At 44.4% G+C, this 26,906-nt stretch overlaps 3 protein-coding genes across 5 annotated transcripts in view; 1 reads left to right on the top strand and 2 right to left on the bottom strand.

Moving 5' to 3' along the window:
• Window positions 1-1,204: 1,204 nt before the first annotated feature.
• Window positions 1,205-26,906, top strand: part of atp1b2a (ATPase Na+/K+ transporting subunit beta 2a) — a 54,576-nt gene continuing 28,874 nt past the window's right edge. The window contains exons 1-8 of one of the 2 annotated variants that reach the window (XM_053415924.1): window positions 1,205-1,546; window positions 6,683-6,811; window positions 7,102-7,206; window positions 7,322-7,401; window positions 8,488-8,613; window positions 10,728-10,787; window positions 12,420-12,515; window positions 14,326-14,656. In XM_053415924.1, the coding sequence (XP_053271899.1) occupies window positions 1,441-1,546; window positions 6,683-6,811; window positions 7,102-7,206; window positions 7,322-7,401; window positions 8,488-8,613; window positions 10,728-10,787; window positions 12,420-12,515; window positions 14,326-14,490 (867 nt within the window). In that variant the 5' untranslated portion in view covers window positions 1,205-1,440 and the 3' untranslated portion in view covers window positions 14,491-14,656. Of the gene's footprint in view, window positions 1,547-6,682; window positions 6,812-7,101; window positions 7,207-7,321; window positions 7,402-8,487; window positions 8,614-10,727; window positions 10,788-12,419; window positions 12,516-14,325; window positions 14,657-26,906 lie in introns of those variants that run through there. The other variant, XM_053415925.1, reaches the window with a different exon arrangement.
• On the bottom strand, window positions 17,633-19,650 carry LOC128430018 (H-2 class II histocompatibility antigen, E-S beta chain). The gene is made up of 6 exons (XM_053415927.1): window positions 19,491-19,650; window positions 19,124-19,393; window positions 18,605-18,818; window positions 18,379-18,446; window positions 18,159-18,272; window positions 17,633-18,060 (listed from the first exon to the last, which is right to left on the bottom strand). Exons 1-6 carry the CDS (start codon window positions 19,543-19,545, stop codon window positions 18,035-18,037), a joined length of 747 nt encoding a protein of 248 aa, XP_053271902.1. The 5' UTR covers window positions 19,546-19,650; the 3' UTR covers window positions 17,633-18,034.
• The window catches only part of LOC128430019 (H-2 class II histocompatibility antigen, A-U alpha chain), a 46,333-nt gene continuing 40,799 nt past the window's right edge, over window positions 21,373-26,906 (bottom strand). Inside the window, exons 1-4 of one of the 2 annotated variants that reach the window (XM_053415928.1) lie at window positions 23,195-23,356; window positions 22,340-22,588; window positions 21,783-22,067; window positions 21,373-21,709 (exon numbers count right to left, since the gene is read on the bottom strand). In XM_053415928.1, coding sequence (XP_053271903.1) covers window positions 21,588-21,709; window positions 21,783-22,067; window positions 22,340-22,588; window positions 23,195-23,246 — 708 coding nt within the window. In that variant the 5' untranslated portion in view covers window positions 23,247-23,356 and the 3' untranslated portion in view covers window positions 21,373-21,587. Of the gene's footprint in view, window positions 21,710-21,782; window positions 22,068-22,339; window positions 22,589-23,194; window positions 23,357-26,906 lie in introns of those variants that run through there. The other variant, XM_053415930.1, reaches the window with a different exon arrangement.

The raw sequence follows: 26,906 nt of genomic DNA on the forward strand, positions 1-26,906 counted from the left end.
CCTACCCGGAGTAAGCAATCCATCGGTTTCCTGCTAAGAGTCATGGCCTCAGATTTAGCGGTGCTGATCCTCATCCCAGCCGCTTCACACTCGGCCGCCAGCCGATCCAGTGAGTGCTGAAGGTCACAAGCCGATGATCCAATGAGGACCACATCATCCGCAAAAAGCAGTGACGAGATCCTCAGACCACCGAACCGCAACCCCTCCCCACCACGACTACGCCTCGATATCCTGTCCATGTATATCACAAACAGGATTGGTGACAAGGCGCAGCCCTGGCGGAGACCAGCACCCACTGAGAACGAAACTGACTGGCTGCCGAGGACCCGAACACAGCTCTCGCTTTGGGAGTACAGGGATTGGATGGCCCTGAGGAGAGACCCCCTTACCCCATACTCCCGCAGCACCTCCCACAGTTTCTCCCGGGGGACCCGGTCATACGCCTTCTACAGATCCACAAAACACATGTAGACCGGATGGGCATACTCCCAGGCCCCCTCCAGGATCCTTGCGAGAGTGAAGAGCTGGTCCGTAGTTCCACGTCCGGGGCGAAAACCGCATTGTTCCTCTTCAATCTGAGGTTCGACGATCGGTTTCAGCTCGTTGGTGGTTAATAAACTAACTTTTATATCTTTGCCCTTTGTTGTGTATTTGACCAAACCTCAGTTGTTGTTATCTTCACAGTAAAATAACTCCACCTGCTGCACTTCCTGTGTTTCTTCTTCTCTGCTTCCTGTTTCTTCTTCAGGTTTGGTAGTTTGTGTTTTCAGTAGGTGGCAGAGATTCATAAGTTTACAACACAAAGTTAAACTAGAATCATTTATGGTTTCTATCATCTGGATGAATAGAGGGATGATGATGGCTGTCAGGTGATGACGTCTTCATATTAATAACCTGGTGGTGAGTGAAGAGCAGAAATCTGATGAAGTCATGGTTCTCACATTCATCACATGTCCATCAGTCACCATGGTAACGTGTTCTCCATGACGTCTGAAGTTTATAAACTGACGTCATGGAGAACATGACATCAGTTTATAAACTTCATGCCCCCCCCCCCCCCCCCCATCTTCTTCATGTAGAACACAAAGTACAGGGGGTGGAGTCTGTGCTGACAAATCCGGTCTGTCATTGGTGTGTGAGATGTGACGTCAGTCATATTGTAGGAGGGGTAGGGTTATCGCAGTGACACCGTCCTCTGTCTCTCTCTCTCTCCACCTGTCTCTCTCTCTCTCTCTCTCTCTCTCTCTCTCTCTCTCTCTCTCTCTCTCTCTCTCTCTCTCTCATCACGTCGACCCAGCGGATCAATTCTCTGACGGATCAGTTTTAATTCAATGTTCAAGCTGCGGCCGGAAGCTCGTGCTGATAAAGCGGAGATATCTGGTTCCGTGTGAGACCTTCATCTTCATCCTCATCTCTACCCTCATCTTCATCTTCAGCATCATGTCCGGAACCAAGGAGGAAGACCGCAAAGGCTCGAGCGACTGGCGGGAATTCTTTTGGAACCCGCGAACCCACGAGCTGCTGGGTCGAACCGCCACGAGCTGGGGTGAGTCCCCCCCCCCCCTCTATCTCTCTCTGGCTCTCTCAGCCACTGTCGTTTTACCTCCGACTCACACGCATAAAATATATTTATATTAACATAATACAAATAATTCATCGAATTAATACACATGCATAATTACAACTATATAACGACACTAATGTATATAAAGATATGTATTAATACACATGTATAATATATATAACTATATAACATTAGAGCTGCAGTGATTAATCAGTAGAGAATCAAGCGGATCATTTGATGATCAAAGACACTGAATGAGAAATTATGAATTTAATAATAATGTTAAATTGTGACGTCTCTGTAGAGATTCACACGTTTGATGACGTCACGTCGGAGACTAAGATCATTAGCAGGTCGATCAGTAATATAAATAATTTTTGAACACAGTTTGAACAGTGACAACATTTTACATTTACAATGAAAATACATGAAACTATTTGATTTATATATGAATCATATTAAACGACATGATATACAAGTAGAAAGATACTGTATATTTTATATAGTTCAAATAGTTTGATTCAGTAACTTTTCTCTCAAACGAATAATCTTTGAATTCATATGATTGTTACGTTCAAGTTGAAATACATCACAACACAACTTCGACAATCATTTTATTATGAAGAATAATCATAAATATGGTTATTTATAATCAACACAAGCTTGTGAGAAGTTATAGAAACAAACAGAATCATATTAAACTTTATAAACAACATATGAACTCTCGCTCAGTGTCAGTGATGCTCGCTCGTCCTCTGTCAGCCATGTCCCGTCTGAAGGTCACTCTCTCTCTCTCTATTTATAATCTCTATGTCTCTCTCTCTTAAAGGAGGCTGGACGAGTGTGTGTGTGTGTGTGTGTGTGTGTGTGTGTGTGTGTGTGTGTGTGTGTTTGCTGCAGTACTTCATATCTCCACTATCATGGTCAGATCTTTAAAGAGGAACTTCGCTTTATCATTTTAGAACAGTGATGACAACTTTTTTTAATTTGACATTCATCAATCAATACATTTTTATTTGTAGAGCCCATATTCACAAATCACAGTTTGCCTCATAGGGCTTTGACAAGGTGAGACGTCCCTAACCCTCAGAGACACATGTGAGGACCCGTCTCCCAGGACGGACACAAGTCCACAGATGTCCAGTGTAGGAAAACATCATCAGATTAAAGTTGTTAGCAGCATTGATGAGGGGAAACATCTTGAAGGATAACTTCAATACTATATGTCAAACAGTCCTGATGTGATCCTGGTCTATGGTCAGCAACCAGCAAGATCATGATCCACCATCCAGACCAGATCCACTATAGTCCACAGTCATTGTCCACTGCAGCTTACTGGGATCCATCATTAGCTGCCACCTCGGTCCTGGTCCACCACCATTATCTGATGCCAACACGATACTGGATCCACCATTACGATCTCTGATTCACGATCCATCATCATAATCCACGATCTGTGGACGGTGAGACAAAGGGACTCCGGGGAAGAAGTCCAGTCAGTAACATGTATTGATTAGATATTCATTTCTTTGATGAGATAATGATTGAGAAGAGGAAGGAGAAGCTGGAAAGAGAAGCTCTGTGTGTCATGTGACCCCGACCTTCTAGACCAGGGGTGTCAAACTCAAATACACAGTGGGCCAAAATAAAAAAATTGCTCCAAGTCAAGGGCCAGAAGGATTCAACGTTTATTGAAAACTTATTGAAAGAACCTTAGTTCACATATTGAACCTGGAACTATCAAGGCCTATAGAGTATTGCTGATAAAACAACATTAATTAGGAAATAAATGAAATATAAATAATACATAATACATTAATAAATTTAAAAGTAATAAAATCAGGTTCATTAACTGCTTATGTCTCTATCTGCAATATCTGCGTCTCCCACAGCCGCAGCTTGGTTTTAAAAGCCCTCACTGTGGCGGACATGTCAGTGATGACACGGCCCCGCCCCTGATGCATTCAGGTGGCTCGTGATGTCACACAGAAACGTTTTATTTCGGAGCTCTGTTGTGCCTTTCCCTTTGCTTTCCATAAACTCACAGATCTCCTCACGCAACAGGAACAATCTTTCCAGCACCTTTCCCTGGCTTAGCCATCGCACCTCTGTGTGATAGGGCAAGTCCCCATATTCTGAACTTAACCTAACCCTAACTTGAACTGGCGGTGATTTAAACCTTTGGCTCTGATAAAGTTAACCGCTAATGTTATGATGCTCATCACATGTTCCATTTTCAAGGCTTTGCCACATAACGACTCACTTGTGACGTTTTCCTCCTTCATCTTTTCTCGGATCCTTCCATCAATCCACTCTGTTGACCGCACATCGCCCACCTGTCCTGAAAACTACTGTTTTCAAATTCCACCAATCGTTTAGCCATTTTTTTGGGAGGGATAGCGTTCGAGAGTCGCGATTGACGTGCTGACACATGGGCAGTGCATTTTGGGATTTGTCATCCACTCTTGACCCGCCCAATCATCAGCCAATGAGAGCCTTCCATCTCACACAACCCCCCAGCCATTGGTCTAGAACTGTCACGCGCCCCATCCCGACCTGTTCACTGACCCTCAGGAATTCCCAATACTCATTTTGTATTGAGAACTTGCAAAACACTGCCGGCGGGCCAGCTCTAATAGTAAATAGATTTGATCATGCAGGCCATATTTATTCATCTTGAGTTTGACACATGTGTTCTAGACCTGTAGCAGCAGAACTCAGATCAGGTCTAAGTCAAACCTGGACCGGCTCTGACTATAACTTTATCATAAAGGAAGGTTTGAATCCTCAACGTACAGAAGGAGTCTGCCTCCAGCACTGAAGCTGAGATGATTCCACAGGAAAGGAGCTTGATGCTGAAGCTCTGGCTCCTCCTCCTCCTCCTCCTCCTCTTCCTCCTCCTCCTCCTCCTCTTCCTCTTCCTCTTCCTCTTCCTCCTCCTCCTCCTCCTCTAGAGACTTTAGAAACAACAGCCTGAAACCTGGGAGCTCAGGGCTCTAGTGGTGATAAGGTACTAACAGCTCTCAAAGGTTTGATGCTGACATATTATTAATGTAGGTGAGGAGGAGGATTTTAAATTCTCAATGTAACAGGAAGTCAGTGTAGTGAAGCTAACACAGGAGACATGTGGTCTCTGGTCCTGGTTGTCTTCAGGACACTTCCTGCAGCATTTAGGACAAACTTCTATAACGACTTCCTGCTGGAGCCTGAGAATAATGAATTACAATAATCACGTCTGGATGGAACAAAGACCTGAACTCCTTCTTCTGAGTCTTTTTGAGAAAGAACATGTTTGATGATTGAAGAACAAAAGTTTATTTGGTCACAGAATAAATATTCAAACATACACGACTGTAAAAAAAGACCTCGTTCAACCGTACGAAAAATACACGAGTTGCTCAGTCTTTATATAACCACCCTGTGATGATGTCAAAATGTCTCCCATCATGCACCAGGGCAGGGGATGTTGGCCTTTATGCAGTCTGAAGGACACACACACACAGACACACACACACACACACACACACACACACACACACACTAAACTGAACAGAGTTTTATGTTAATCTGGATTAAACAGACAGAGTAGGTTGATTGGAATATAATCTGTCCACACACAGACACACATACATGCACACACACTCACACACTCACACACATGCACACACACTCACACAGACAGACACGCATACATGCACACATGCACACACACTCACACACACACACACACACACAGGTCTTAATGTCTTTATGAGGACAGTTTCACTTTACATGTGTTTTTAATCTGGATTCTACATGAACACGTTAACCTGCTGTCATGTTCTAACATCATGTGACTCACCACGTCTGCTCTGATTGGTCAGCTTTAATCACTGCTGTATCCATGGTAACCATGCTGCAGTTCTGTCCAATCAATTCAATTCAATCACTGAATGAACACATGTGACATGTCAACGGTCACATGTCCCACATCACATGACACCTGTACAGACCGGAGGGACGGACAGTGGTCCAGCGGTGGCAACATACGAGAATCGAACATCCGGAACTTTTCGACCAGACAACAACACAGATTAATGTGTGATGAGAGAAAGTGTGTTTCTTATGATGGTGACCCTGAAGCTCTGATCCAGGATCAGGTTTCTGTTAATCTGGTTTAATCTGCACCAGTGAACACGTCTGATCACATTAACTCTGCAGGAGGAAGTTTAACAGGTTCAGTGTGAGGCCTCGTCACGTATGACCAGTAAAAACAACAGCATCAAAACAACAACAACAACAACATCGAACCAACAACTGCATCAAAACAACAACTGCATCGAACCAACAACAACAACAGCATCGAAACCAACAACTGCATCAAACCAACAACAACAACTGCATCAAAACAACAACTGCATCAAACCAACAACAACAACAACATCGAACCAACAACTGCATCAAACCAACAACTGCATCAAACCAACAACAACAACTGCATCAAACCAACAACAACAACTGCATCAAACCAACAACAACAACTGCATCAAATCAACAACAGCATCAAAACAACAACAGCATCCAACCAACAACAACAACAGCATTGAACCAACAACTGCATCAAACCAACAACAGCAACTGCATCAAACCAACAACAGCAACTGCATCAAACCAACAACAACAACTGCATCAAAACAACAACAACAACCGCATCAAAACAACAACAACAACAGCATCAAACCAACAACAACAGCATCGAACCCCCGGCACCAGCAGTGGCTGCCGTTGGACCACATGATCCCACAGAGACAGTCCTGGCCCCTGGGGGGGGGGGGGGTCCTGAGGAGAGAACCCTGATGTCTGGTTGCTATGGTAACCTGCAGATGATTTGCTGACAGCCAATCAGAGACGCTGGTTACCACCTGTCAATAAACAGAACAAAGAAGAAGACTTGAGATGACCCCTCCTCATCTGTCTCCCCCCCCCCTCTATTCAGACTGCATGTAGGTCATCAGAAGGAGGCGGGGCTAAACACAAGAGGATTATTAATATGACATCTAAAGAGGGGGGATATGGGGGGGGGGGGGGATGTCAGATATATTATTGTGGAAAAATAACTGTTTGTCTCCCCCCCCCCAGGTCTGATCCTGCTCTTCTACCTGGTCTTCTACCTGTTCCTGGCCGGGATGTTTGTTCTCACCATGTACGTGATGCTGCTCACGCTGGACGACTACAAGCCCACGTGGCAGGACCGCCTGGTGACTCCAGGTGAGGGAATCGAACACACGACACATCACTGGACCGCTGGAAGGGTCATAATGTTACTTTTATTACTATTACTTTATATCACCAATACCTTATATTACTATTACTTTACATTACTATCACTGTATAGTAATATTACTTTATATTACAATGACTATATTACTACTATGTCCCAGTTTGAGAAGTCCCATCCATCATCCCTTCAGGTTGTGATTGGTTAACAAGCCCCAGGCTGTGATTGGTTAAAAAGAGCCAGGCTGTGATTGGTTAATGATGATGTCATCTTGTTTCAGGGATGATGATTCGTCCGAAGGGCGATCAGCTGGAGATCACGTTCTCTGTGTCAGAGACTGAGAGCTGGGGCGGCTTTGTCCACAACCTCAACTCCTTCCTGTCTCGTAAGACATTCGTTAAATATTATTATTAATATTGATCTTGATTTCATGTTTATGTAACTAAATGAAGTCTAGTTCACTGTTATGATCAGCTGTCTGTCTCTCCACCTGTCTGCAGCGTACAACGACAGCTACCAGGTTCAGACCAATGATGACTGTCCTCCAGATCAGTTCTTCATTCAGGAGGACAGTGGAGAGGTAAACCTGTCTCACTCTCTACCTGTTTGACTACCTGTCTCTCTCTCTCTGCTCACCTGTCTCCCTCTCTGCTCACCTGTCTCACTCTCTACCTGTTTGACTACCTGTCTCTCTCTCTCTGCTCACCTGTCTCCCTCTCTGCTCACCTGTCTCTCTCTCTCTGCTCACCTGTCTCCCTCTCTCTATTCACTTGTCTCACTCTCTACCTGTTTGACTACCTGTCTCTCTCTCTCTGCTCACCTGTCTCTCTCTCTGCTCACCTGTCTCCCTCTCTCTGCTCACCTGTCTCCCTCTCTCTGCTCACCTGTCTCTCTCTCTGCTCACCTGTCTCCCTCTCTGCTCACCTGTCTCCCTCTCTGCTCACCTGTCTCCCTCTCTGCTCACCTGTCTCTCTCTCTCTGCTCACCTGTCTCCCTCTCTCTATTCACCTGTCTCACTCTCTACCTGTTTGACTACCTGTCTCTCTCTCTCTGCTCACCTGTCTCTCTCTCTGCTCACCTGTCTCCCTCTCTCTGCTCACCTGTCTCCCTCTCTCTGCTCACCTGTCTCTCTCTCTGCTCACCTGTCTCTCTCTCTGTTCACCTGTCTCTCTCTCTGTTCACCTGTCTCCCTCTCTCTGCTCACCTGTCTCCCTCTCTCTGTTCACCTGTCTCTCTCTCTGTTCACCTGTCTCCATCTCTGCTCACCTGTCTCCCTCTCTCTGCTCACCTGTCTCTCTCTCTGCTCACCTGTCTCTCTCTCTGCTCACCTGTCTCTCTCTCTGCTCACCTGTCTCCCTCTCTGCTCACCTGTCTCTCTCTCTGCTCACCTGTCTCCCTCTCTGCTCACCTGTCTCCCTCTCTGCTCACCTGTCTCCCTCTCTCTGCTCACCTGTCTCTCTCTGCTCACATGTCTCTCTCTCTGCTCACCTGTCTCCCTCTCTGCTCACCTGTCTCTCTCTCTGCTCACCTCTCTCTCTCTCTGCTCACCTGTCTCCCTCTCTGCTCACCTGTCTCCCTCTCTGCTCACCTGTCTCCCTCTCTGCTCACCTGTCTCCCTCTCTGCTCACCTGTCTCTCTCTCTGCTCACCTGTCTCTCTCTCCACAGGTGAGGAACAATCCAAAACGTTCTTGTCAGTTTAATCGAACGATGTTGGACGACTGCTCTGGGGTTTCAGATCGTTTCTATGGTTACAGCAGAGGTCAGCCCTGCATCCTCATCAAACTGAATCGGGTATGTCGACCTCAGACCTCTGACCTCTGACCCTAACTGCAGGACACTCAATACCACCTGTCTCACTGCTAGAGGTGTGGAGGTGTCTTGATTCTTAGATGCATCACGATGCAGAGACGGAACATTAATCCATTCATGTTTCCAGCTACGTTCATTGATTTAGTGCAAAATAATAACACTGCTACTTCAGGACAGAGTCTGAATCTGATTCCTCCTCTGACCTGAACTCACTTTACACTGATCACAAGTTATCAGGACACGCACTGGACTGACGTGACTTTGTATTTGTTTGATTCTCTAGAGTTTATTAGAAACATTTTTAAACCCACTGCGCCGCTTTCCCCTCTCACCCGAACACGAGGTACAACACACAGTCAGGACATCAGGGTTGAAGTGAGGGAATGATCCGGAGTCATCATCGATTAATAACTGTTTTACAATATAGGACTGGATGATGAATATGTGATTATCAGTTTGTGTGTGAAGGGGACAAACACAAACACAAACACACACACGCTGTGTTTTAACTTCATTGTTGCAGAAGAAGCAACTTCCTGTTTGTTCAGGAACATGAATATGAATTCAGATGTTTTCGCTCCGTGAAGAACGCCACATCCTGGTTCACTTGTATTCCGTTTGATGTTCCTGACGTTTTCCCACCGAAAATCTTCTTGTCGAGACAAGACATGTCTAGCAACTTGAAAGCTAACACGGCCTCAGGAAGTGTCATGTTGTACTTTTTCATCCAGTTGTATCTCTATTCAAAGTCAATAATGTAGTCCGCCATGGACACAGCACAATCCTTCACGATCCCATCAAAGTACGAATAGGCTTCATACACACGGTCCTTTTCCTCTTTTAAGAACACCTCGTCCAGTTTCACGAACAATGTCACCATACCGTCATCACTGTTCAAATCATCCGCTGGTATCTCCATGGCTGTTTCCCTGGCTCTCCCTTCAAGCCCCAAAGCGACCGCGAGGGCTTGTTTCTTTTGTCGAGATCTGTAACTCGTCTCCAGATATTGACTTCATTCTTCCAACACTCGTTTGGCCAAGCTTCGTCAAACTTTGTAATAAGCAGCGAATGTTACTCGTAATAAACAATACGTTTATTATATTCACGTTTATTCGTCAGACTCAATACATTCCTTTTACCTTAACAGACATAATAGAGGGAAAATACATGTTAACACTAAGTGTGATGATTAGAAAACATCAGAGGAGCAGAGTCACTTGTGGACCAGTGATGTGATGCTCCTCAGTGCAGAGGTGCTGCTGAGGGGGGCCATGCGGGGCCATGCGGGGCCACCTTGATACAGTAAAGGCTGTAATCAGAGTTTGTCCTTTAAAACCTCAGGTGCAGCACACAAGTCTCAACTGAATGAATGAAATCAGTGGACAGCACTGACCTCTGTCATAGACTCACTGTTTGATTTATGATTTATGATTTCGGTGAATCAAGCACAAAGTCCAACTCTTGTCTCTCTGTGAGTTTAATCCATCATCTGCAGACGGACTCACAGTCCACGTCACCTGGAGGACATGTCCACATGAGACTTGTGTTCTTATAACCCACAGCCCCTCCCCTTGGGTATGTGAGGGTACTTGTTACCCTCCTGATGTCCTATCAGGGTGGGACACATCCTGTCTTCATGTCTCTGTGGACGACCCCGGATGTGAGATCCCAACCATTTGCAAAGAGACACAGAAAGTTAAGGCTCCAAGAGGCCATGAAGTAAAAGTCTCTGAGCAATAACCATAAACATAAAATTGCTCTTTAGATGAACATCTGGTCGATCGTCCACAAACACGTCTGCTCTGCATCATCAACTCCACAAACATTTACATTACAAAAGCACAATTGTAATAACAGTAACAGTCTTATACTTTTTTAATGGGTTCAAAATAAAAAGAGAGTTCATATTTGACTGATTGTTTTAACTAATATTAACTGATGAAAGTAACCATGTGCAGTGATGTAGAAAACTGTGGATGTGAAAGATGCATCATGAAGCTAGTGAAGGTCCTCTGACCTGTCTGTCTGTACGTGTCTGTCTGTATCTGTCTGTCTGTACCTGTCTGACCTGTCTGTCTGCATGTCTGTCTCTCCAGGTCATCAACATGCTGCCGGGAAAGGACGGACAGTCTCCTTATGTCACCTGTGGAGCCAAGGTCTGTACCTGTCTGTCTGTATCTGTCTGTCTGTCTGTCTGTCTGTCTGTCTGTCTGAACCTGTCTGTCTCTCTTCAGTCGTACAGAGTGGGGATGGATGAGTGGGTAAGAACCATAGAACCATAGAACAGTAGAACAGTAGAACAGTAGAACAGTAGAACCTTGAAGCATCATAGATCATCAACCTTCTCTCTGGTCCCCATCAGGTCCACTTTTCATATTTCAGTCTTCACTTCTATACGTCGCTAGCCTGGATGCCAGACGAACTTAGCCCCGCCCACAACATTTTTGGTCGGGCAGTTCGGTCTGGAGTCGCTCTGTTGGGAAAAAATTATGCCCGACCGGGCCAATCAGATTGTCAGGGCGGGCTTTATACGATGATTGACAGATGATCAACGGTAACGTAATCAGCCACGTCACCAAAGTGCCCCTGGGTTGAATTCGTTTTCAACAAACATGCCTGCCGCTGGCGAGCTGAGATGTGTAGATGCTGCCATTGAGTCTGTTTTAGAAGACATCGACAGCGCATTCATTTTGAAAGAGGAACACAGAAGGTGGAGGCGACGCCAGAGCACCGCGCTAATCCCTATCGCCCCGGCGCTTGGCTGTTCACAACGGACACTGAAGCGACGCTGAACCGCCGGGCAGCGCTAATAATATCACCCGTTGATCCAGTAGATCGCTGCACGGCTTTGTGCCGGTCACACCGGAGGCTGGAGCACCGCGCTGCGCCAAGACTGCCTCGGTGCTTCAGCCTCCGGTGTGACCGGCACAAAGTTTTAACATGGGAGTGGATGGGAGCCAGCTGTTATTTAAGGCTTGGCGCTGCGCTGAAGCGTCCGGTGTGAACCCGGCGTTAGTAAATAACTCACAATGCGTTGCTTAGCATACGTCACATACTACGTTGCTCTGATTGGTTGTAGGTCTATCCAATTGAGCGAAGAGGAATTTTACTTCCTGGTCAGTTGAAACACGCCCCATAATCACAGCCCAATGGAGCGACTCAGACTCACATTCTGACTAGAATTGTGAGTCTGACAACGTCAGGCTACAACGTCTCTGCTCAGTGTGAACTTTGTTCTTCTGTATTTTATAAGACGTGTTCTGTGAGACGGGCTGTTGCCATGAAACCATTAATAAAGAAAATTCCAGATTTCCAGTTGATTTGAATGTTTAAATATCAGGATTATTTCATGATAACCAGTCTGGTAGAGCTTGAATATGAAGTTACACAGCTGCTCCAAAGTTTAACAGATTTGACCTTCACATCATATCTGTTATGATTTGATGATGAAACCACGCCCTAACACCTGGTAACCACGGTAACGTCTGTCCGGCCAATGAAACACCTGCATTCACTTTCCCCTCTAAGTGGAGGGAGCTTACATCAATCAGTGTGTGTGTGTGTGTGTGTGTGTGTGTGTGTGTGTGTGTGTCTGTGTGTGTGTGTGTGTGTGTGTGTGTGTGTGTGTGTGTGTGTGTGTGTGTGTGTGTGTGTGTGTGTGTCTGTGTCTGTGTCTGTGTGTGTGTGTGTGTGTGTGTCTGTGTGTGTGTGTGTGTGTGTGTGTGTGTCTGTGTGTGTGTGTGTGTGTGTGTCTGTGTGTGTGTGTGTGTGTGTGTGTGTGTTTTCAGAGGGAGGACAGTGATAAGGTTGGACAGCTGGTGTATTATCCTCCTAATGGAACATTCAATCTCATGTACTACCCGTACTACGGCAAGAAAGCTCAGGTAACACACACACTCCATTTATATATATGAACTATCTGTACATCTGTATTTATGAATATACAGTGCCTTGCATAAGTATTCACCCCCTTTGGACTTTTCTACATTTTGTCATGGTATAACCACAGATTAAAATTGATTTCATCGTGAGTTTATGTAATGGACCAACACAAAATAGTGCATCATTTGGAAGTGGGGGGAAATATTACATGGATTTCACAATTATTTACAAATAAAAATCTGAAAAGTGTTGAGTGCATATGTATTCACCCCCTTTACTGTGAAACCCCTAACAAAGATCTGGTGCGACCAATTGCATTCACAAGTCACATTTGCAAGTCACATAATTAGTAAATAGGGTCCACCTGTCTGCAATTTAATCTCAGTATAAATACACCTGTTCTGTGACGGACTCAGAGTTTGTTGGAGATCATTACTGAACAAACAGCATCATGAAGACCAAGGAGCTCACCAAACAGGTCAGGGAGAAAGTTGTGGAGAAATATGAAGCAGGGTTAGGTTATAAAAAAATATCCAGAGCTTTGAACATCTCTCTGAGCATAAAATCCATCATAAGAAAATGGAAAGAATATGGCACAACCGCAAACCTACCAAGAGGAGGCCGTCCACCCAAACTGAAGAGTCGGACAAGGAGAAAATGAATCAGAGAAGCAACCAGGAGGCCCATGGTTACTCTGGAGGAGTTGCAGAGATCCACAGCTGAGGTGGGAGAATCTGTCCACAGGACAACTGTTAGTCGTCTACTCCACAAATCTGGCCTTTATGGAAGAGTGGCAAGAAGAAAGCCATTGTTGAAAGGGATCCATAAAAAATCCCGTTTGGAGTTTTCCAGAAGCCATGTGGGAGACACAGCAAACATGTGGAAGAAGGGGCTCTGGTCAGATGAGACCAAAATTGAACTTTTTGGCCTCAATGCAAAACGCTATGTGTGGCGAAAACCCAACACTGCCCATCACCCTGAGCACACCATCCCAACAGTGAAACATGGTGGTGGTAGCATCATGCTGTGGGGATGCTTCTCTTCAGCAGGTACAGGGAAACTGGTCAGAATAGAGGGAAAGATGGATGGAGCCAAATACAGGGAAATCCTTGAAGAAAATCTGATGCAGTCTGCAAAAGACTTGAGACTGGGGCGGAGGTTCATCTTCCAGCAGGACAATGACCCTAAACATACAGCCAGAGCTACAAAGGTATGGTTTGGATTAAAGAATGTTAATGTCTTAAAATGGCCCAGTCAAAGCCCAGACCTCAATCCAATAGAGAATCTATGGCAAGACTTGAAGATTGCGGTTCACAGACGGTCTCCATCCAATCTGACTGAGCTTCATCTTTTTTGCCAAGAAGAATGGACAAACCTTTCCATCTCTAGATGTGCAAAGCTGCTAGAGACATACCCCAAAAGACTTGCAGCTGTAATTGCAGCGAAAGGGGGTTCTACCAAGTATTGACACAGGGGGGTGAATACTTATGCACCCAACAGATGTCAACTTTTTTGTTCTCATTATTGTTTGTGTCACAATAAAATTTATTTTGCACCTCCAAAGTACTATGCATGTTTTGTTGATCAAACGGGAAAAAGTTTATTTAAGTCTATTTGAATTCCAGTTAGTAACAGTACATAATGGGAAAAAGTCCAAGGGGGGTGAATACTTATGCAAGGCACTGTAGATATTTCCTTGCGACACATTAGTTATAGATCTATTTATAGTAGATCTATAACCCGTCGGTATGGTTGATGTGGTGAAGTCGAGCGTCTCATCACTTTGGTCCTGACGTGTGTTTGATGCCTCAGGTGAACTACACTCAGCCGCTGGTGGCCGTGAAGTTCCTGAACGCCTCTCTGAACACAGACATCAGCGTGGAGTGTAAAATCAACTCCAACACTCTGTCCCCCGGCAGCGAGAGGGACAAGTTCGCTGGACGGGTTTCCTTCAAGCTGCGGATCAATGACAAATAGACACGAGGCAGGGAACGCCTCGTCCAGATGTGTCCTGTTGAAACCCCGTGATGCATTCACTGACTCACAAGATCCCAGATGTGTCCTGTTGAAACCCTGTGATGCATTCACTGACTCACAAGATCCCAGATGTGTCCTGTTGAAACCCCGTGATGCATTCACTGACTCACATGATCCCAGATGTGTCCTGTTGAAACCCCGTGATGCATTCACTGACTCACATGATCCCAGATGTGTCCTGTTGAAACCCCGTGATGCATTCACTGACTCACATGATCCCAGATGTGTCCTGTTGAAACCCCGTGATGCATTCACTGACTCACATGATCCCAGATGTGTCCTGTTGAAACCCTGTGATGCATTCACTGACTCACATGATCCCAGATGTGTCCTGTTGAAACCCTGTGATGCATTCACTGACTCACAAGATCCCAGATGTGTCCTGTTGAAACCCCGTGATGCATTCACTGACTCACAAGATCCCAGATGTGTCCTGTTGAAACCCTGTGATGCATTCACTGACTCACAAGATCCCAGATGTGTCCTGTTGAAACCCCGTGATGCATTCACTGACTCACATGATCCCAGATGTGTCCTGTTGAAACCCCGTGATGCATTCACTGACTCACATGATCCCAGATGTGTCCTGTTGAAACCCCGTGATGCATTCACTGACTCACATGATCCCAGATGTGTCCTGTTGAAACCCTGTGATGCATTCACTGACTCACATGGTCCCAGATGTGTCCTGTTGAAAACCTGTGATGCATTCACTGACTCACATGATCCCAGATGTGTCCTGTTGAAACCCTGTGATGCATTCACTGACTCACATGATCCCAGATGTGTCCTGTTGAAACCCTGTGATGCATTCACTGACTCACATGATCCCAGATGTGTCCTGTTGAAACCCCGTGATGCATTCACTGACTCACATGATCCTAGATGTGCCCTGTTAAAACCCTGTGATGCATTCACTGACTCACATGATCCCAGATGTGTCCTGTTGAAACCCTGTGATGCATTCACTGACTCACATGATCCCAGATGTGTCCTGTTGAAACCCCGTGATGCATTCACTGACTCACATGATCCCAGATGTGTCCTGTTGAAACCCCCTGATGCATTCACTGACTCACATGATCCCAGATGTGTCCTGTTGAAACACTGTGATGCATTCACTGACTCACATGATCCCGTGTAAACACACATTTAGTGTTTTGTAATTTTCCGTGACGTGATCCTCCATATGACTGCAGCTTTAACCACACCCTGAAACCGACCAATCAGCACACACGCTCTGATGTCACTGACTGAGGACTGAACAACAGATGATCGATAATCATATCAATCTGCACGAGTCACAAACCAAACTCTTGATCAACCTTCAGTTCATTTATTCATCTTTATTTATTTATTCATCACTTGTTTGTTTATGGAACTATTTCACAATTTAAAATGATTTTGTCAACATTAGGTATGATCGACTCTGATTGGCTGTTCAGGAACAGGAGGTAAACCAGAGTCCAGTTCAGGGTCTGTTCTACGAAGCGGGTTCAACCGATCCTGGATCTGGTTCAGTTATCCAGCTGAACTCAGGCTGTGGTCACATGACGCTGGTTATCAGGTTCATCTTATATTAAAACTGTTCTATCATTAATAACAAGAGCAGATCTGAATATTATCTCATCTGTTTCCATCACATGTTGTTTAAATGAGTTCTCATTGTGTGTCTGACACTTTGAGTCTTTCAGGTGAACCCCTGGTGGCTTCAAGCTGAACTGCAGGAAATCAAACACTGTGAAGAAGCAAGTCGACTGATCGTCATATCTTTACAACACAACACTGATTTCATTTCTACTGTTTATCGATATCAGTAAACACATGAACATAAGGATTAAAAACAAGTCAGATACTAAATGAGCACAAGTAGAAAACCAGTAGAAACTAAAGTTAAGACTTTGTTATTTAGATTTAAAATGTAGATTGAGCTTCTGTTCATCAGACCCAGTGAACAGGTAACAAGTGGAGCAGCTGCAGTCTGTGGGACTGGGAGCACTTTACTGGTCAGGCTGGTTCTGTTGGGCTCCAGCAGCTGACAGAGGTTCATCCTCTGAGGAGAATCTAGATCTTTCAGAAGCTCCTCAGAGGATCTCAGAGGATCTGGTGGGTCTCTGAAGACCCTGGTTAGCTGTGAGGTGACCTGATAAGAGATGATCCAGCTCTGTGGGACTAAAGCTCCTGATTCAACCTGAAGAACCATGACAACCACAAACCTGCTTCTGGTCCAGGCTCCTGGAACTGGTCTGTCTGGGTTCATTCCCATGGCCGCAGCGTGTGTTACTGGTGTGACCTTCTGTTTGTCTTTATTGTCACAAGCGATTGGCTCATTAACTAATTAGATAAATAATTAGTGATTAAAGTAAAGAGGAAGTGGATTGGTTAGCTGGTTAGTTCACTTTTGATTTTGATTTGTTTCGGTGTTTGTTTTATTTTACTGTTGTTGTCATGGCGATGAGCATGACGACAGGTTACCATGTGACACACTCTTCTCCTCACCTTTCACTGTTAACCCCCCCCCCCACAAACACAGGTGTACTTGCACCAATCGTCTTCCTTTAAAATGTGAACAGCCAATCAGATGGTCCTGCTGTATGATGTCATATGTCGTAACTTGTTTGTGATTGGATGATTTCTCCTGGAACTGTTCTTGTGTTCAATCAAATTAAAAAACTAAGAAATTAAAAAGAAAAAACGTTTCTTTGATGAATGGAAGAAAGAGAAATGAGAGTATGACTCCACCCACCAGGGCAGATTCTGTGTATATGCTTCTATATACTTTGTAAAGGTCACTGACCTTTGGACACAAACTTCTATTCAGATCAGAGTTAAGATTTAAAATGAATCCAACAGAAAAACAAGTGAGAAGTCCAAAACAACAGAAACACACATCCAGAGCAGTTCCACACAAAGAACGTGACCCCTCAGAGCTAAAGACACAAAGCTAAGCTAACGTCCTTAACAAAGCTAAAGACACAAAGCTAAGCTAACGTCCAGTCATTAACAAAGATCTACTTCCAGCTGGAGTCTGATTCTCAGTGTTTCTAAGTGACGAGTTATAAAAACGATGAAGAGTAAAGACTTTGTGTTTCTTAGTTTCAAACTTTATTGTGATTAAAAACAGTAAGAATATAGAAACCTGAGATCTGGATCAAAGAGGATTTAAAACAGTTTGACAACAGGAAGATGGAAAAATATAGATTTCACACCATGAAGCTACAAATCAGGTGTTTGTGATCCAGGTGATACACCAGAGTCTGGATCAGACCAGATCCTGGACTGTCAGAGGACCCAGTCCTAATGGAGAACAGGACTGGGTCGGGATCAGACCAACACAGACCATCAGATAAACTGGTGTTCAGCCAGTCCAGCAGGTGGCAGCACTGAGTCGGCTGAGCTGAAAACAGAAAGCAGGTTGAAGCAGCAGCAAATTTTTCTTCCATCAGGAAACAGCAACAGGTCCAGGACCAGGACCAGGACCAGCTCAGTTACTGGGAACCAGGATTCGCCCTGGTTTGAAGAGAAGAGACAAGAACAGAATCAAAACAAATTCACTCCATTAAAACTGGTCTGAACTAGATTTGGTGAAGTGGGTTTCTGGCTCTGACCTCGGGCCTTCCTCTTGTAGTAGATGAATCCAGCCAGAGATAAGGTCAGACCCAGGATCAGTCCTGAGGTTCCGATGGCGATCTTGTTTCTTTCTGACTCAGGCATGGATGGATCTGAGGACAGACAGGTAGAAAGACAGGTGAGCAGACAGACAGGTGAGCAGACAGACAGGTGAGCAGCTGGACACACAGACAGGTGAGCAGACAGACAGGTATTTACCCCAGTCAGTGATCAGAGGTTTACTCAGGCTGGCGTGTTCCACCACACAGGAAATCTTCTCTCCAGACCTGATCAACACAAGCAAACCATCAGTTTCTGTTGCTCTAACCCCAACTGGACCTAACTGGTCCCAACTGGACCCATTTGAACTCAACTTGACTCAACTGGACCCAACTGGACCTAACTGAACCCAACTGGACTCAACTGGACCGGAGCCTGGACTCACCTGGGCGTGTACTCCAGGTGGGAGTGGATCTGGTAGAACCAATCCCCGTCTGCCAGCTCATCAGTGGAAGTGACATCATGGGTCACTTCCTGTCCGTCTCTCTGCCAGCTCACTCTGATCAGTTTGGGGTAGAAGCTGTAGACGCTGCAGACCAGCATGGTGGGATGTTTGCCAGCAGGTGGCGCCACAGAGTGAAGTCTGACTTTGGGTTCGACTGGAAGACAGATGTTGGTCAGGTCAGGTGTGAACTGGTTCTGAGAGTCAGTGGTTTGATTATTCAACTGAAAACATCAAAGAATTGTTTCATCTTTTATTTTATTTCATGAAGAACAAAGAGAAGCTTCCGTCAGTGGCTGTAGTTACAGTGTGTGACCAGCAGGTGGTGACATAGAGCTGAGTCTACCTCCTTCCATATTTATTGTTTGTCTCGAGATGTTTTAATATGAAATCATATTTATTGTCTCGTCAGCTTTTCTTGATGAATCTGAACTGGAACATATAGAATTCACACACACTCACCTGACTTCGTCAGAGCACTTTCTGTATCAAGTCCAACGTTGTGTAAGCAGTAAGTCTCCTTCTGAGCTCTCATCTGGATCACCTCTGGACCCTTGTTGAATCTCTCAGCGTTGAACTCTCCATACGCAGTGTATCCAACATACTTCCCCACGCTGCTCCTGAACGTGATGATCTCCAGTTTGTTGTATAAGTACGAGTCGATGTACTCAATGCCGTTCAGCTCAGTGGAGTTAAACTCACAACTAGATACCATATAATGCAGAAATCCATCTGAAGAACAGACAACACAAAAGAGTCAGAGAATGATCAGTGAATTGATCAGTGAATTGATCAGTGAACTGATCAGTGATCAGTATTTTGATCTCACCTGCTGCGCAGACAGTGATGAAGAAGAGGGAGAATCTGAGGAAGAATGAAGCCATGTTCCTCTGCTCACTGACAAACACTGACTCAGTGTGACTGAGAGCTGCTCTTAAAACCAGAGGAAATGATCACATGACCTGAAGCGTCACCTGTTACCAGGAAGACAAGTGTGGAGGAAGTCAGCTCAGAGAGTCTGGAGGAGAAAAGGTTCAGGACCAAGTGATCTCAGGTTCTGAAGCTGATCAGGTTGAAAGTTCAGCATCTGGAGGTGGACTCTTATTCTCCTCCTGGTCCACGTGAACCAGGTTCATGTGTTTGATCCTTTTGATCTGTGCCCCCCCCCCCCCCGCTCTTCATTCCACCAGCACCACAGTTCACTAATCTACGGCTGTTGGTTGTTTAGTTTACACAACCCACACACACACACCTACACACACACATCTACACACACACACACACACACACACACACACACACACACACACACACACACACACACACACAGTAAGGACTAGTGGCAGAAAGTTGGACGATGGGAAGAAAATCTGACGGTGGTCTCTGGTTCGAATCCACGGAGTGACAACAAAAACAACGTACCTGGACAGACAACACCTGGATCTGGTCCACACTATCAAAGTGCCTACCCCACCCCACTGTCTAAGTGCCCCTGAGCATGGCACCTTACTCCCCTAACACCTGCTCCCCGGGGCGCCGTGCATGGCTGTCCACTGCTCTTTGTGCCCAACTGTGTACACCAGATGGGTCATAGCAGAAAAACTAATTTCCCCCCTCGCATGTCGTGTGTGTGGGACAATAAATGTATCTTATCTTATCTACTTCCTGTGATTGGTCCTAAAGTCCAAACCATCCCGAACAGAACCAGGTTCAGTTTGATCCAGACCCAGAACTCCTCTTCTGGTCTGAGGAACCGTTCACACCTGGTGTTCAGGTTCAGAGTCTGAAGCTCTGAGACAAACCAGGTGTGAACGAGTCCGGAAGTTAATAAACCATAATGAAACAGTTAGTGTATCCTCCATTAAACAGGATTTCATCTCCTGATATTTATCTTCTGATCACATCAGCACCTTTGAAATCTAAAGAAATAAAAGTTCACGTCCTGATGGATCCTGTAAATATCTGTTGGTGGTTTTGTTTTTTACATTCATATCGTTGAGCTCACAGTTAAGACGACTGAACAAGATTCAACTCCTCATTTCAAACTCACACTTCCTTTAGTTTTTGTTTCTCCAGTAACGACCTCGTTCATTTATCAAGGTCACGACCTCGGCTTGGTCCTTGTGACCTCATGATGTTCATATGATTCACTTTATTAACACAACAGCAGTGAGAGGGGTGGGAGGAGCCTCACCAAACCTTCTGAGTCCTGTTGGGGGGAGCGAGATCCTGATGGGGGGGGGGGGGGGGGGCTCTGGCTCAGGTGTGTGGTGTAGGAGAGATGATCTGGAGTCAGATCTTCTCCACAGAGAACAATCCTCTCCTTGTTCCTGTGGTAGGGGGGGGGGGGGGGGTCTGATGACATCATCTGTGGAGCGCTTGGTGAACAAACTGGAACTGGCTGGTCGGCTCATTATCATTATCAGGGGGGGGGGGGGGGGGGGGTTCATCCCTGGTGTGATTCAATGATTCAAACCTTTCAGTCCAATCATATTATAAATATATTATATCAGATTGTTCTTCTGTTCCTCACCTCCCTCTCTTTTCTACACTCACCTTCTTTCAACCCTGATGACATCACAACGTCTCCAAACACAAAACTGACCCACAACTTTATCACATGACGTCTGTTGTTGTGCACGAATGTAAATGTTGTTGATTTTATAACAGAAGTCGACATCAGGAGGAAGTGGAACAAACGATGAGTCAGGTTTAATTTTATTGTTGTTTATTCTTCTTCAGTGTTTAACTTCATTTATAAATGAGCAGAAAGATTTGATCAAGTTATTGATTCAAAACACACACAGATGATATTTATGATCTTTATGTTACAAAGTGTCCAAGCTGCAAAAACAGGAGCAAAAAAAAACAAGACGAAGCTTCAGGTGAGAAACAGCAGGAACGTGACATCATCCTCCTCAGCCAATCAGCTGCACTCGTTCCCTTTGATGAGGAAGAAGGTTCCAGCAGCGACACCGAGCAGCCCGACGCTCAGACCCACTCCACAGAACACAGACGGGCCCACACCGGGCTGAGGCACGTCCACATCTGGAGACACAACACAGATGTTCTCTCATTGGTCAGTTGACTCTTTGAATCTTCTTTAAGAAACTCTTCTTACCCCAGATTTTGGTCAGTGGCTGGTCCAGAGCCGGGTGTGACACTGTGCAGCTGTAGACGTCTCCCTGCTGAGCGGTGAACTCCAGTCTGGCCGTCTGTCTGAAGGAACGATCTTGGTTGGGATAGGGAACATTGAGACTGGTTCCTTCAGTCACGTTCTCCTCGTTCTTGGTCCAGTAGACGTGAACAGGAGCTGGGTAGAAACCAGTCACATGACAGATCAAGGTGTTTTTCCCTCCGAGCTCCACCTCGTCTCTGGTGTAGATCATCGGACTGGAGGGACGATCTGTGAAGGAACACCACGTTAGGAATAATCTTCTCTCCACTTTAAGTTGGTCTCATACAGAAGTTTAGAATCAGTTCATGAAGAAGAATGATCTGAAACTATCGATCCAGAAATAAAACAAACACGTGACCATTTGAAACCAGTGGCTGGTAACTGGTGACCAGCACCAGTAACAACATCTACTTAACACACACAGCTCACACTGGATTTTATTGATTTGAAAACATGGATTATTTTTTGTTGTATTGAAAGAAGTATTTATTTATTTTTACCATTTTCCAGTTTGAAGTCCTTCATAACCTGACGAAGGTTTCCCAAGTTGTTTTTGCAGACTTGTTGATTGCCCACAGCTGTTTGATAAGTGCCTTCAGGGTAGCTCATGTGATCAATGAAACTGGGCTGAGGCTCGACTGCTCTGTTATTGATGAAGTCAGCGAACCACAGCTCTTCACCATCCAGGTTATATGTTTCCTCACCATCAGAGTCTGAACATCCAGTAACCTGAAGGTCCTCGTGTAGACCTGAAGACACAAGAGCTGGTTAACTGACTGAGTGGTTAGTTAACTGACTCTGAGTGGTTAGTTAACTGACTCTGAGTGGTTAGTTAACTGACTGAGTGGTTAGTTAACTCTGAGTGGTTAGTTAACTGACTCTGAGTGGTTAGTTAACTCTGAGTGGTTAGTTAACTCTGAGTGGTTAGTTAACTCTGAGTGGTGAGTTAACTGACTGTAGTTAGTTGATCATTTAAAATCCTCCTCCTCTCCTACATTAATAATATGTCAGCATCAAACCTTAAACAGCTGATAGAACCTTATCACCACTAGAACCCTGAGCTCCCAGATTTCAGGCTGTTGTCTCTAAAGTCTCTAAAGCAGAAGAGCCAGAGCTTCAGCTTCAAGCTCCTCTGCTGAGGAATCATCTCAGTTCAGGTTCTGGAGACAGACGCCCTCTGTACGTTGAGGATTCAAACCTTTGTGATAAAGTTATATTTAGATCTGATCTGAGTTCTGCTGCTACAGGTCTAGAAGGTCGGAATCACATTTCTGTCAGTTTTACTCTTGTTGAGGATTAAGATCAGAGGAGGTCAGAATATTAATTATATTATATTATACTGTAGTGTGTCTTACCTTCAGCAGAGACACTGAGGACAAAGCAGAGGACAAGGACGTTCATCTTCATCTTCACCAGCAGCTCACTGACACACACAGACACACACTCACACTGACACTCACACTGACAGACACACAGCTGAGCTCTAACTCAGTGCAGCCAATCACAGCGCAGAGAGGACATGATGTCATCAGTGTCCAGGTAGACTGAGGCAGCCGCTACACTGAACTCTTTAAACAAACTTTATTCTTCTACATGGAACTTAAATCTTTTCACAATAAATGTTCTGTTCAAATCTGAATCTTTCATCACTTCCTCCACAGATCAGAGTAACTGAGTAAAGTAATATTTACTCAAGTACTATACTCAGCTACACTTGACACATGCACTTTTAATTTTAATATTGGGACACGATCAACTTTACCTCGAAAATTAATGTAAAAATATATATTATATATATTTTATGTGTTCATGACAACACCTGAAACTTTATTTACATCATTAAAACACATGAAATGGCTCCACCTGGTGGTGACGTGGAGATCAACACCTCAACCACAGCCTGTGAGGGAGTCAGGTGACCTCAGATCACATGATCATAGCACATTTCAACATGTGTTCAGGTTAGGGTTAGGCTTAGCTAACACTAACTCAGGTACGTCAGGTTCAGGTCACATGACGGCAGTTAAAGGTCACATGGGGTCACATGATGTCACATACAGTCATGTGACGTCAGGTGTGACAGTCAGACAGGTGAGCTGGAGAGGCGGAGTCATCCTGGTCATGAAGTCTCTGTCTCCTCGACTGAATCTCCTCCTCTCTGAAACAAACACACATCAGCATCAACTGTCTCCGGCTGAACTGTGTGTGTGTGTGTGTGTGTGTGTGTGTGTGTGTGTGTGTGTGTGTGTGTGTGTGTCTGTGTGTGTGTGTGTGTGTGTGTGTGTGTGTGTGTGTCTGTGTGTGTGTGTGTGTGTGTGTGTGTCTGTGTGTGTGTGTGTGTGTGTGTGTCTGTGTGTGTGTGTGTGTGTGTGTGTGTGTGTGTCTGTGTGTGTGTGTCTGTGTGTGTGTGTGTGTGTGTGTGTGTGTGTGTGTGTAGTGTTACCCTCTGGTCTCTGGTTGTTGTGTTTCCTGCAGGTGAGCGTGTGCGGCCGACACACAACATCACTGCTGCACACGGCCGACAGGAAGTGGAGGAGCGGGTCATCATCACACACCTGAGAGACAGACAGGTACAGGTGTGTCTGAAATGTCAGACTGACAATGTTATTCATGTTCATTATTTCCATGCTCAATAAGATTGTTTTCTTGTTTGTTTATATTTATGCATGTAGGATATATAATCTGCTGCTGTTCAGAGCTGCTCTTCACGATGTTGATGATGTTTTTTTGCAGTTCATAGCAGAATCTACAGAGAAATGATCTTTCTTCAGTTTCAATTTTTATCTGTCAAAAACAGAAATGCTTCTGTAGAACACTCTTTTCAAAATAAAAGCACTTCAGTGTTTCTGGTGACTGAATAATTCATTTGTTTTTAAAAGAGTTTTATTGTGAAATATTTGCAGGAGTGGACGATGCTAGCTTCATACTGTAAAGTACTGGTAATTACTTTTCTACAAGGAAATACTGTAGTTATACCAGAAACTAGTAAATCTGTAGTTGTATTAAATGTTAAGAACATGTGGTGATGGATGGAGAGAGAGAGAACTCTCCCTCCATCCATCAATGAGTAATAGAATTAGGTATTATAACGTTTTTAACGGCCGGATATCACAATACTTTTTTAGTATCGGTAAACTCTGCAACACTAAAATATATAAAGTCAGACCAGATCATCTGTTTATATAACTCCATGTGTATGTATGTGTGTATATATATATATATATATATACACACATACATACATACGCACACACACAGCTTGTCAAATAAGTATTGAACACGTCACCATTTTTCTCAGTAAATATATTTCTTAAGATGCTGTTGACATAAAATGTTCACCAGATGTCAGTAACAACCAAACTAATCCAAACATACAAAGTAAACCAACAACTAAGTTCAGGAATTTATGTTATGTGTAATAAAATGGAATAACACAGGGAAAGAGTATTGAACACGCTAACTGAAATTGATTTACAGTTTGTCTCCGTTGCTTTGGCTCATTTCACGAAACAGAAATGACTCAGAGCTCTAAGTGTGATTGGTACAATAGCCCATATGGTTCAGCACAACTACATGATCACCTTCAAAAGGTCATATCTCACTATACCAAATTTTAGTTTTGATGTGCTTATTGTTTGACAGTATATTGTGCTGTACACATTTTCTGTTACTGTAAGCACGATGTATGGCAATTACTGTAACAATTTCCATGGCAGTATGAGTTCAATAAAGTATTTTATGTGAAACCTTGAATAAATCTTTTTTCTGTTTGATACACATAATATTCTGGAAAGAAAACATCTACTGTAACCATTCAGTGACCATTCAAGGACTGAGCCAAGATTGAAATGTGCACATGAGGGATATTTCTATGGTCCACTGCCATACTGACTAAACATCTAAACATTTTGACCTGTAGTGTTTACACAATGCCAAAGGGACTTCTCATTTTGGGGGCACTGACTATTTGTATGAGAAAAGGATTTAGTTTTGACTGATGAGCTGTTTTAGGAGAGATATGACCTTTTGCAGGTGATCTATGGAGTTGTGCTGAACCATCTATGTTATTTTGGTAAATGTATTTAAAGCTTTGAGAATGTCCTGTTTTTCCTGAGAGATGAGCCACAGCATCGAGAAGGAACTTTTCATTTTGGGCGCTGTAGTAGAAAAATTTACTAAACATGGTTGACAAACTGTATTTGGATAGTAAGTTTCTGCAGCCTTGTAAGAGACTTTTATGATTTATATTTACATACACCAAATGTTTAAGACTTGATCTGTTCTATGGTCAGAACTGTTTATGACGTGAATACACTGAGACCACTTGTGACTTCATTACCCATCAAAGGAAGTAGTGTATGTCTTCATATCACCTGAGGAAACATGTGAATCAGCTGCTATTGTTTAGATCCCTCTGCTTCACCCCCCCCCATGGAACCAGTCTGGATTGGTCCAGAGGGACCGCCCTCAGTCCTCCTGTATAAGAACTGTGGTTCTGACTGTTCCTCACTCCCTGGGTTGATCCTTTCTGCAGAAAGCATCTTATTAAATACACGTAGATAACTTTGTTGTTTCCAGCCTCTTGTATCTCCAGATTTCCATCACAATTTGGTGTCAGAAGTGGGATCACACGTCTGGACGGATCTGGACTCGGGTCAGCGGTTGACTGATCCTCTTGGAAGAATAGTTTCCAACCTTAGCCTCCCCATACGGGTGAGATGCAGGGACTAAGACCCGAGTCCCGGATCGTCTCAGCGCTGCGATCTATCTGGTGAGAATCTGAGATTTCAAGTGTAATATATACCAAACAAAACATAGTGTTACAGAGAAGTTGGTCTAAGAGGAACGGGATCCTCCAGACAGGTGAAAGCCCTGTACATTTACCTTTAAGAACGAGTTTGTTAAATAACACGACCACAGAGAGGACATAATACTGAGTGTATTTGCATTGTTGAAACAAGTCTCAAGAGGCGCACTATGTAGAGAACTTCTTTAAGGCACTATGATTTGTATTGGTGAGGCAGGATGTTTGAAAGTGTATTTAAAAAAGAAAAAGATAAAAACAAA

This window comes from Pleuronectes platessa, chromosome 23, assembly GCF_947347685.1.
Source record: "Pleuronectes platessa chromosome 23, fPlePla1.1, whole genome shotgun sequence".
NCBI lineage: Eukaryota > Metazoa > Chordata > Actinopteri > Pleuronectiformes > Pleuronectidae > Pleuronectes > Pleuronectes platessa.

Bases quoted from the DNA above. Each gene is read 5' to 3' on its own strand.
- LOC128430018 (XM_053415927.1), bottom strand. From the start codon at position 19,545: ATGGCTTCATTCTTCCTCAGATTCTCCCTCTTCTTCATCACTGTCTGC. The intron at 19,394-19,490 runs GTGAGATCAAAA...TCTGTTCTTCAG, and splicing joins CATCACTGTCTGCGCAGCAG to ATGGATTTCTGCATTATATG. The intron at 18,819-19,123 runs GTGAGTGTGTGT...TCTGTCTTCCAG, and splicing joins AAGTGCTCTGACGAAGTCAG to TCGAACCCAAAGTCAGACTT.